This window comes from Hydra viridissima, unplaced genomic scaffold, assembly GCF_058129835.1.
Source record: "Hydra viridissima isolate aposymbiotic clone 2 unplaced genomic scaffold, HvirCarnegie_v1 scaffold_12, whole genome shotgun sequence".
Taxonomy (NCBI): Eukaryota; Metazoa; Cnidaria; class Hydrozoa; order Anthoathecata; family Hydridae; genus Hydra; species Hydra viridissima.
This window is the reverse complement of record NW_028324311.1, coordinates 10,763,619-10,775,659: the sequence shown is the minus strand read 5'-3', so window position 1 is coordinate 10,775,659 and position 12,041 is coordinate 10,763,619. Positions and strand designations below refer to the sequence as shown.

General features: G+C 28.4%; 3 protein-coding genes across 3 annotated transcripts; all 3 read left to right on the top strand.

Moving 5' to 3' along the window:
- The first annotated feature begins 8,101 nt into the window (after positions 1 to 8,101).
- LOC149881239 (uncharacterized) lies at positions 8,102 to 8,746 on the top strand. The gene has a single exon (XM_090069780.1). It carries the CDS (start codon positions 8,118 to 8,120, stop codon positions 8,637 to 8,639), a length of 522 nt encoding a protein of 173 aa, XP_089925906.1. The 5' UTR covers positions 8,102 to 8,117; the 3' UTR covers positions 8,640 to 8,746.
- A 143-nt stretch (positions 8,747 to 8,889) lies between these two features.
- LOC149881238 (trafficking protein particle complex subunit 6B-like) lies at positions 8,890 to 9,564 on the top strand. Its single transcript, XM_090069781.1, has one exon. It carries the CDS (start codon positions 9,031 to 9,033, stop codon positions 9,499 to 9,501), a length of 471 nt encoding a protein of 156 aa, XP_089925907.1. The 5' UTR covers positions 8,890 to 9,030; the 3' UTR covers positions 9,502 to 9,564.
- A 736-nt stretch (positions 9,565 to 10,300) lies between these two features.
- On the top strand, positions 10,301 to 11,735 carry LOC149881237 (uncharacterized). The gene is made up of 3 exons (XM_090069150.1): positions 10,301 to 10,582; positions 10,837 to 11,026; positions 11,176 to 11,735. The coding sequence occupies exons 1-3, from the start codon at positions 10,372 to 10,374 to the stop codon at positions 11,702 to 11,704; spliced, it is 930 nt and encodes a 309-aa protein (XP_089925276.1). The 5' UTR covers positions 10,301 to 10,371; the 3' UTR covers positions 11,705 to 11,735.
- Positions 11,736 to 12,041: the final 306 nt, after the last annotated feature.

Below are 12,041 nucleotides of genomic sequence, written 5' to 3'. Positions count from 1 at the left end.
ATCACGTGTACTAGCGTTTTTTCTTTTTCAATTATAAAAGGTAAGAAAATAAAATAACTTATCCTTTAACGATCTCAACTTTCTTATCTTTAACTCTTATAGCATGCTGTGTTGGCTAAACTTAAGTGCGATGTGCTTGTCAAAAATGATGTGTCAATTAACTTAAGTTACACGTGACGTCGTAAAAAATACCAACCCTCAGCATACTTTTTTTTTGAACTTTAGTAAAAAACTTTTTGTATTTACACTTCTTTCTGTATTAGAGATTTACGGATAGTTTTTAACATAGTTAGATGATAATAATTTAAAGTTTATTAACATATGAAGACCAAAATAGGAAAAAACAGCGGTCATATATTTCAGCGGACCCGTCTTGAGGGGAAAGGGGATGGTTTAAAAAGTTATACACAAACCCTAAAAGTTCTACTGGAATGCTAAACATCTCTTCGCAATCGACCCTGGGGTCTAGGGGTGCAAAGGTGTAAATTGTCCCGGCCTTCATTCAACCTCGCTTCAAAAGTGTATCGATGATTCGATTATTACTTTTCCATCCCTTATTTCTTTCAAAATTTTGATGGGACCATTTTTTTTTTTTTTTTTTGCTTGATCATTTTTTTTTTCACTCATTACCTGATTAAAAAAAAAATTTCGAACTAGATATTCATAGTTTTATTTTTAATAAAGTTTTTAGAGAAATATATATCTTTCCCTTGTAATCTTCATATATATTTTTGTATTAATAAAATATGCAGCATTTTCCATTAATTGAATTGCATTAAAAACAGTTTTGATAAGTAAGGTTCGATGTTCGGACGTTTCGTTTCTACTGTTCAGAACGAAACTATCAAAACTTCGGGACCATCATATCAAACTTCTGGAAACTTTTTTGAAAGTTTTGCGATATTTTTAATTAACAAAAATAAAGTGAACCTTTCGATTTTTAAGAGATAAAACAACAAACAGTTTTTTTTTTCGACAAAAAAGAATGTTATAACAATGAAGACCATTCTTTGATATTTTTTTTAGTTCTGGAAACGATTCAATGTTTAATTCTTGTTATATTTCATTTTAATTTATAAATCTCATCGACTGAGATGGGAGAAAGTTAAAACAAAAAACTATTTATCTACTTTTAAAACAGTCAAATGGACGTTTTTTTTCTCACTTAAGTAATTAAACCTTATAGTTATATCGTTTAAATATAAATTAGTATTTATTTTTAAATGATAGCTGTAAAAATAAATTGTTTCGAAAAATGTGTTATTTTCAAGAAGAATTAAAGTTATGATATTAATTAAAGTTTTTACTTTGATAATTTTGATCGGGAATTTGGAAATTAAAAGTTTTGATTTCTTGGAATATTTTGACCGATAATTCTTCGATACCGGTTGCGAATTACGATCTTTTGAAATATCCAACGCCAATCGCCGAGGCCTAATTAGTAAGTTTTTGATCCCAACAGATTATACTTTGAAATGAGAATTGCTGATTTAAAGGTGGTGACATCATTATGGATATTAATCTAAATTCATGTCTAAAACGTTCGATGGTTATCAGGAAGATAAATACACTGTAGACTTCAAAGAAATAGCGATTAACAAACCTAACCAAATATTTCATTTTGCTGTATTATAGTGAAATGAGTAATATTCATGATATTAAGTAAACTAAGTGTACCGCAATTTGACCGCAATTTGAACCCGATTATGACGGACAAAGAAATGTTTCCCAAATAAATAATTGCGTCATTAAAACTTTATTCCTGTTGAATGTTTTCAACAGTTATAAAATACTACAATCAAAATTAAAAAAAGCAGTTAGTATCAACAAGTAATACTAACAACTACTTACAATAAAAATTCCTTAAATTTCAACACTCTCATCAAAAATCCTTTATCTTTCAATAAAACGTAAATTAAAAATAAGTGCTTCTCTGCAAAACTATTAATTCCAACTATTACTCATTTGTTTACCAGAGATTTTTTTGTTAGATAATTCACCTTACGGAATAAGAATTTAAATGACTTTTAGACATGTACACAAGCGTTTAATTTAGAACTTGTTAAGTATTTCGTAAACATAGAAAGTTCGATGAGCTTTACAGACTTTCAACTGAACTGGTTTCAATTTCAAAGATCAATGCATTTGCAAATAAAAGATAGGGAGGGAGAGGAGTGTAAAGCCGATTTCAGAGGACTGCTCTGCTACAGTCTAAAAATATACATAAAACATGATATATTAAAAAAAACTTGCCACGTCACAAATTCTAACACCTCCCATTTCCTACATCACACATCGTCACAAAATTATGTACTCCTACTAAAGTGAAGTCATTTATGGATGACCTTTTAGGATCCTCCTACTAAAGTGAAGTCATTTATAGATGACCTTTTTGGATGCTCAAGAAAATGCTTAAGAAGTTACGAAATAAAAAGAGAAAATTTAATGAATCAAATATTGTTAAAAAAGCCTAATAGAGAAACATCGAACTCGACTTCCTGACCCCTCGGGGTCCTTCTCGGAAATCAGAGTAAACTACACAAAAACCAAAATCGCAAATATTTATGTAGCAGCTTTTAAGATAAATAGAAAAATAACTTAAACAGCTTTTTATCCTAAAAGAATAGCTTTTGTATATATTTTTTGCTTTGCTCGGACTTTCAGGTGGTGGCTAACATATTAGTCTAACCCGTGGGCGGTTTTGGTCAAGTAAGCACAGTATTTCCTCTATGTGCAAAATATGGAAATGCATCTAGATACTAATGTACCGAAACTTATTAGGTAATAAAAAATGTTTAATATACGAGCTGAAGCTTACACTTTTTGTATTTGTAACAAAAAAAAAAAAAAAATGCTTCATTTTTTAAAAATGTCCCTATAAAAGTTATTATATCTATTTTTTTAAATTTCTCTAAATAATTTCCACTCAAAATGTCTGACCAAAATAAAATTGGAGGACTTACGCTTTCTTTTTTTTCTCAGATCCATTTGCAAAAAACAATGACATCGTCAAAACTCAGCACCTTTGTTAAACTTTAAAATTTTAAATTTTTGTCAGAGTTTAATAATGACTTCGACCGTGACAGGTCCAAAGTAAGATTCAAGCTTTTAATGAAATCTTCCATACCAAGACTGACCTTTAGCTTCATCCATTCTATTTGCTTTTGCTTGATGATAATTTTTTCAGAGATGAATCGATGAATCTTCAAGAATGTTAAAATTTTGAGTTGTGCTTTCTGAGCAAAAAAATTTGGTTGATGGAACTGATGATCTCTAATTTTTTCAATTTCTTCATTAAAACTTGAGATTTTTTTTTCAATTCAATCTTCTACGACATCATTCGGTAAGTTAAAAACGAGCATTTTTATTTGACTAGCTCTTGAAAAAGTGGAATCTTACTCGTCCAACTTTTTTGCAATATCTCTGTTTTCTTCTTAGTTAAGCAGAAAAGAGAAAAAAAAAAAGCTTGTGTCATTAAAAAAGTTTACTGTTTTAAGTATCAGTAAGAGAAGCAACTTTGGATTGTCTTGCCCGCGAGATTTTTCCCAAAATAGCTTAGAAGGTCTGCCTATTTTGGAACCGGAGAACTCACCGTTTCTTTGACATGTTCAATTTCTTTATCGTTATCCAATTAAGATATAAAAAAACATCATCCAACCATTGTTTGTTATGTTCTTTGAACTTTTTCATGATTCTCTATCATTTCCCCCACTTTTTTTTAGTAAGCTTAAAAATAAAATTATTAAAAGCAATATCAATTTTTTTAGCAATTAGCATCATTTACATCGAATTTTATACGAATTATATTTAAATATTTAAAAGGATTTAGCGGAATTTTTTTTTTAAAAATTTAAAGAGACTTTAAAACTTGATTTAAAAATATATAAAAATTTAATTTAAAGAGCATTAATAAAATACTGGACACAAAGACGACAACATCCATTAATTACTTACACAAAAAGATAAACATTTTTTATTGTAAAAAATTTAACAAGTCTTTGACTTTGACAAAAATTTGACATTTTTTTCGTGATAGATGAAGCGTTTCTCCCAATGTGTGCCGGATTTAGGGTGGAATGCAAGAACCGAACTTGAGTCAAGTTCGACTTGAAATCTCAAGTTCGACTTTGTCAAGTCAGACTTGAAAAATTGACTTGAGCGAATGCGTAAACGAGACTTGAAAATTTCAAGCTCGTGCTTGAGAAAGTCGAACTTGAAAAATAGTCGAGGCGTTGAATTTAGGGCGTTTATCGGAAAATGCACTTCGCAACCAATAGCGGTAATGGATTTTTTTTACGGGAAAAACCTTTTACTGAAACAAATTCCGTGTAATGATATTTGTATAATATACGATTAAATAAAAAGTTAATAACAGTAAAAAAAAAAAGTTCTTGCTATGTATTTTTCATCAGAAAAATAAATTCATCTTGGCACTTTCAGTTCCAAATCCTAAGTTGTTGGTAAACAACGGTTGGTCATATGTACCACTTAAGTGATCAAGACAATTTCTCTTGATTTCTCCATTTTAACAGATTCCATTTGAATTAAAATACATGCAAATGTTCTAGAAAATGAAGAATCTTATTTTGACGCTTTTTGGGGATGATACTATACTACAATGTATTTTTATTTATCTTTTTACTAATACTTTAATGAAAATAATGGTTTTTTTTTAAAAATACTGAGAAAATTACTTTAAACAAAATTAGTTTTCTCAATACTAATACTACATAATACTATGTGTGTGTATATATATATATATATATATATATATATATATATATATATATATATATATATATATATATATATATATATATATACTTACATATGTAATATATATATGTAATATAATATATATAATATACATATGTAATATAATATATATAATATACATATATATAATATAATATATATAATATACATACGTAATATAATATATATAATATATAATATATATATGTATATATATATATACTTACATATGTAAATGGTATACTTACATATGTTAATGGTATATATATGTGTAGGTATATATATATATATATATTATATATATATATATATACCTACACATATATATACCATTAACATATGTAAGTATACCATTTACATATGTAAGTATACCATTTACATATGTAAGTCAATAGAGATCACATATGGAGACAGGTCTTCTGAAATTATTGGGCCACTTATAGAAACAGAAAAGAAAACTTTTAAAAACCATTGATAGCATCTTGCTCATTAACACATGAAAAAGAACAAAGTTTAACGTTAAACAAAAATCTCTTAATAAAAAAAAATACAAAAAAGCAATATAATGAAATTCATGATCTTGATAAAGAACTAATGCAAAAACAAATAGAAATAGATGATATAAAAAAAAAACTCTCTCCAGAAAAAGCAACAATACAAACAAAACTTAGCCAGAATCACCTGAAACATGAACATGTTGGCGAGCTTCTAAAACTTGTTTAATAGCTGAGTTAGCAAAAACAAATGAATCCTGAACAATTCCAGGCCATTGAACATAAGCAGATAAAATTTCATGAAGCACCTGCAATGACCTGGTAATTCAAAAAAAAAATCCCTTTTTGTTTCGATAAATTTCTGCACTTTCTCCACAAGGAATTATTATAGGAATATGTGTTCATTAATTGCTTCTATACATCCTGGGAATCCTTGAATTTGGTAAAATCTAAATAATGGTTGATAAATATAAATATTTTCTTTATCTAAGAAAAGTTTGAAGTTTGTATGAAATAGCAAAATCAGATATCCATGAAAACTTATAAGCACTTTTGCTAAATTATCAAAAAATCAGCTTCTGTTGGAAACTTTATGTACTGATATCTTTTGTTAGCCATTCGAATTGAAATGTTCTAAACCACTGGACAAACAGTTGAGTTTCAGCTCTTCCAAATCTCCTATTATTCTCTAAAAGAGTTTATTTATTGTTATAATCATTTGTTGGTATAAAATGTTGTTATTTAAAAACGTAATGTAAAATCTACAATAAGAAGGTGCCATTTTCTGATACCGTTTCTTGAATATCTACTCACTTGGAATGAACCAGTAGCATAAAACCGAAATGCAATAGCCAGTTGTTGTACAGTTGAAAGAGGGCACCCTCGGTTGTTAACATTGTTGTTAATAATGTCATTAGCTAATATTAAAAAGGTTTTTTTGAAAAATCTGTAGCACCTTTTAAATTCTATACCGTGGTAAACTTCTAAAGGATTAGCTCTGTCAATAATAAACCTTGGTATGTGACTTGGCATATTTTTTCTTCTTCTTCTTCTAAAATTCAGCTCATACCGATTCATTTTTGAACATTTAAAAAAAAGTTTTTTTTAATACTTCATATTAATACTTCATATTTTTTTTTAACTACTTCTTCTCGTGAATTCTCTTTTACTCCTTTTACATGTATCACTTCTTTGTATAACTGCAACTGTTTATTACTAAATGGAATTTACTTTTATACTGTATCACAAAAACGTGCCTTAATCAACAGCTTTTATAATGGTAGGAAGTTCGACATTTCAAAAAGCTAATAAACATTTCTAATGGCATCAAAATATGACATGTTGGATCATTACATACGAGTTACAGGATGTTTTAAAAGACACACGTTTTCACAATGTTGGTATTCAGTTTTCTGTAATGAATTCATTGACAAATATACTATCACAATGTAACATTCTAAATTAATTACGTCAATATGCCCAAGTAACTACTTTTGCTTGTTAAAGACTCATTTTCATATTTGCAAAGGTTGTAATAAGTTATATAGTAATAGTAAAGTTTTGTTACGCATCAGCAAAATGATAATGGCGGTCTGTTTTTCTTTTCAAGTTTGGTTTCAAGATTGGTCTGGAGCAGACTTGAAAAAATGACTTGAAAATTCAAAAATTCTCGTTTTTCAAGTCTGACTTCAGTTCAAGTTCGCTTCTTGCATTCCGTTCAAGTCAGACTTGAGATTTGAAGTCTGACTTGAAATTTCAAGTCGGGTTCTTGCATTCGGAAGGAATTTTTGCTCTCTCAAGTCTGGTTTGAAGTCAGACTTGAAAACGGTCTATTTTTAGCGGTTTTCAAGTCTGACTTGAGTTGAAGTTCGCTTTGTGCATTCGCTCAAGTCGCACTTTAGGTTTGAAGTTCGACTTCAAATTTGAAGTTCGGTTCTTGCATTCCACCCTTAAGGTTTGAAGTTCGACTTCAAATTTGAAGTTCGGTTCTTGCATTCCATCCTTAATGTAAATTCTCCAAAGCAAGACAAGCTTTTACGTCACCGGCCTCTAAGATAAGAATAGGGACCACACGTTCGTAAATCACAGGACCACAGTTCAGCAAATCATGAAATTGTTTCTTATAATCTGATTGGTCTAAAGTTCTTATTTTCAATGTTAAAGTAATTTTAGGCTCATTTTAGTTTAAAAAGATATTTTAAAAATAACAATTTAATTAGCTTTAGGCGGTGATTTGATTTAACATATTTATTAGATTTTATAAGGTTATTTGAGTTCCAACTTGCTTGCAACATATTCGGTGATATTGTGTTGGCTAGAATATTTATATTGAATCTTGAATCTTTATATTAATTATATAAGTTATATAAAAATATTTGTTTTTTTAACAAAAATGTTTCCTTAACTTCAAAAGATAGATTTAAAAAGTACAGTAAAAATTAAGAAAGCTGTAGAAGAATAAAAGAATTTGGTCCTCAGTTTTTAGGCGTCTGCATATATAAAGTATTTAAAACAAAACAACTATTTAAGTAATAATCATACTGATATTTTTTTTTCTTCAGTCATTTCAAATTTAATGTTTTTGAAACAGTCTTTTTTAGTTCTGTTGTTAGAAAGTTAATTTTGGAATTTCTCAAAATTTCCAGAACTGATGATTCATGTTTTTTCATAGATTCTTGTTCACACACATACACACACACACACACTCATACACACACACAGAAATATGTATATATATATATACATATATATATATATATATATATATATATATATATATATATATATATATATATATATATATATATATATATATATATATATATGCTCAAAATTTTTCCCTCTTATTTTTATAAAGCATAATTTAATATGAATAAATTTCGTTTAATTTGGAAACCAAGCCATATAAGGTTTTACACATTAAAGACAGAAGAAGATTTGTATTCAATATTGAAACTAAAACCAGATGCAACACAGAATCAGATTAAGTCATCATACTTTAACCTTTCACTGAAACTTCATCCAGATAAAAATGATATTGTTGATGAGCATACAAATGAAAAATTTGCAAGATTAACTGAAGCTTATAAAATTCTTGGCAATAAAAGCTCTCGTATTGAGTATGATCGTTCTCAGCGTGTAAAAAAATTCCATCCTATATTTAAGGATACAGTGCAGCAGGCTAAAAGTTTACAGATTTCTAGCATTAAACATGATGCATGGACTAAACAACATTATGAGAAATCCCTTTTTCTACGTGATCATAGACTAAAAAGGGCATATTATTTAGAGGTTGATTCAGAAATGGACAAGAGTACTACATTTGGTAGATTTTTGTTTTTGTTGTCAATTATTTCTCTTTTAGGATATCCTATCTTGAAAGGAATCTAAAATAACTGTAATCTGTAAAAGAACTTTACATTTTTTTTTTTTAAATTTTGAATGTTAACATTATATAATTATCACTAATATCCTAAATAAAGATATGCTTTGGTTGATGGAAATTTTGTTATTTTTTAAGTTTTTTAACATTCTAGAGGTTGCTTGAGATTTTATAAATGTTGTTATATATCTTATGCATGGGATTTTTAACTTTTACAGTTAAATTTTTTTTACATACCATATGTGTATATGCTTGTGTGTGTGTGTGTGTGTGTGTGTGTGTGTGTGTGTGTGTGTGTGTGTGTGTGTGTGTGTGTGTGTGTGTGTGTGTGTGTGTTTATATACATGTATATATCAATTTTGAAGAATTTTAGGGGCAATCAAATTGTTCATTTATAACATGGTTGAAGCAGAAACTTTGTTTGACTTACTTCATATGGAAATTGTTTCATTTTTGCACAGTCAAAAGTGTGCAAGCAAAAGTGAAGCAAATACAAAACTTGAACAAATGGGCTTTCGAGTTGGCCAAAGTCTCATTGAAAAGTTTTCTAAAGATATGACTCGTTTTAAAGATGAACTTGACTTAATGAAGTATATTTGCAAGGATTTTTGGGTTTTGTTATATTGTAAACAAGTTGACAACTTGCGTACAAATCATCAAGGCGTTTATGTTTTAGTGGACTCAAATTTTAAATTACTTACGAAAATTACTGTCAATAAACAGCTTGTTACAGAAGCCCAAAAGTATATAGCTTTTCCATGTGGTTTAATACGAGGTGCTCTTGCAGCATTAGGGGTGACTTCTTTTGTAACAGCAGATGTAATGGAAATGCCAACCGTTAAGTTCCAGGTTGAAATTCAAAGACCATAATAGTTATTATGATAATGCAGTATCATAACTATATGTTATTGCATATTGTTTGTTATTTTTAGATTTTCTAAAAATTGTTGAGCTTTATATATATATATATATATATATATATATATATATATATATATATATATATATATATATATATATATATATGTATATATATATATATGTATATATATATATATATATATATATATATATATATATATATATATATATATATATATATATATATATATATATATACATGCACACACACACACCATCCTTAAATAAAAAACTTCATTTTGTGATATTTTTAGATAATGGTTTTAGTGTTTGAAAAGAATGAGTAATTATTTTAACATCCACAGAATACTTTTTTCCATAGAATGCGTTTTATTATCACACTCCCAGTTCAATAAGGACAAAATGTGCAAAAATCAGAAATTTTTAATAACACTGTATCTTTAACTTTAAATCTGTATAAAGTTACTTGAAACCTTAGTTGTTTTTTTTATGTATCTAAACGAAATAAAATATATATAGCTCCATATGAATGCAGACTAAGGAGTTAACAAAATTATTAAACAATAGTGTTAACTGAGTTTTATTAAATGTGACAGTATTGCATCAGAAACAAAACATTTTTAAGATTGAAATTTTCTGTTTTTTGTACTTATATTCCTATTGAATTGGTAGTGCGATATCTCTCTTTTTTTTTTTTTCAAGCTGTTGTTGATTTTTTGTATTTTAAAGTTTTATAACATATTATTAATTAAATGATTATATTTATTTTAATACAACCTAAATGCACTACTTTATATTTTTATAAACTAGTTATACTTCAATATAGAGAAGTTGGTTTCTTAGAGGTCAACTAAAACAATGAAAATCTTAATTGACACTGATCCAGGCTTAGATGATGCTGTTGCACTTTGTTTAGTATTAAAACGTGTTGATGTTGAGATTGTAGGTATAACTACAGTGCGTGGAAATGTAGAGGTAGCCCAGTCAACAAAGAATCTTCTTAAAATCTTAGATGCATTTGATCGCAAAGATATTCCAGTTTTTCAAGGTGCTGACTCACCCATTTTAGGTAAATTCCTACTTATTGGTGTGTTTTTTTTTTTTGCATATTATTTTTGAATTTTTATATGATAATTGTAAAGTTCAGAATCAACTTATTGCTTTAAACATTAGGAGGTGCGTCTTAATTGTGGAATTTCTAGATTCACTTTTTTTTAAGAATTTCCTTAATACACATGCCACATTTTGCATATCACTTCACAATTAAACTAGTTTTTTTGTAATTCTTTTTAATTATAAATGATAATGGTTTCATCACAATAGAGTCACCTCATTTTGCCACAAGTTTCCATGGAAAAGATGGTCTTGGAGATATTCTTCATTATGAACCAGATTATACTCCTTTAAGAACTGAACATGCAGTAGATGCCATAAACAGATTAGCCAATCTTTATAAGAATGAACTTACAATGATTGCATTAGGACCATTGACCAATGTTGCATTGGCTTTTAGGTAAGAAATGCTGTAAGGTTATCCTATAATCATTTTTGCTATAAATTTTCTGTTTTAATGATTTTAATTGTAACTTACCTAGCGTTTAGTAGCTAACAACTTAGTAGCTAACTACTTAGCACATATGTGTTCTTTACAATCAATTTTAGGTTAAATAAAAGTCTTCCATCGCTTCTCAAAAAACTGGTCATTATGGGAGGGAACTACAAAGGGGTTGGAAATATTGCCATGGCAGCCGAGTTTAACTTTTACACTGATCCAGTTGCCGCTCATATCGTGATAAAAGAGTTTTCGTGTCCAAAAATATTAGTTACCTGGGAATTTACGCATACAGCTAGGTTATCCAAAGAAGAATTGAAAACATTTTTAAATCAAGATAGCAAAGTTTCACGTTTTTACAAAGCCATTTTTGAGAAATCTTTTGATGTTAAAGACATGGGATTGTTGTGTGATGCGTTGGCTGTGGCAGTGGCTGTTGACCCAACGTTAATAACTAAGTATCATGATGTCTATGCAATGGTTGAGTTGCAAGGCAAATATACAAAGGGACAAGTTGTAATTGATTGGAATCCTCATTCACGTGCGGATGGAAAACCCATCAACCAATCAAATGTTATCATTGTGGACCAAATAAACGTTGAACTCTACAAAAAAATGCTCTTATTGTCTGTGCAATGAAATTGAATGAAAGTTGAATGCTTTTTTGTTACCTTGAGTAATATGTTTTCTTAGAACATAAATCTTATTATTAGAACATAAATCTTTATCATTAGAACATAAATCATTTCTTAGAACTTAAATCTTATTATATTTATTATTATAAATCTTATTATCGATCTTGGATCTTGAAGGTCTTTATATATGTATATAGGGTAGATTAGGGTATTATGAGCATCTGGGTTAGGGTGGTGCTCAAAAAACTTTTTCAAAGTAAATTGATGGGACAACCTCTATTTTTGTTCCTTTTAGCATAACAAACTTATGTGCAAAATTTGAGAAGGATATTTCATCATTA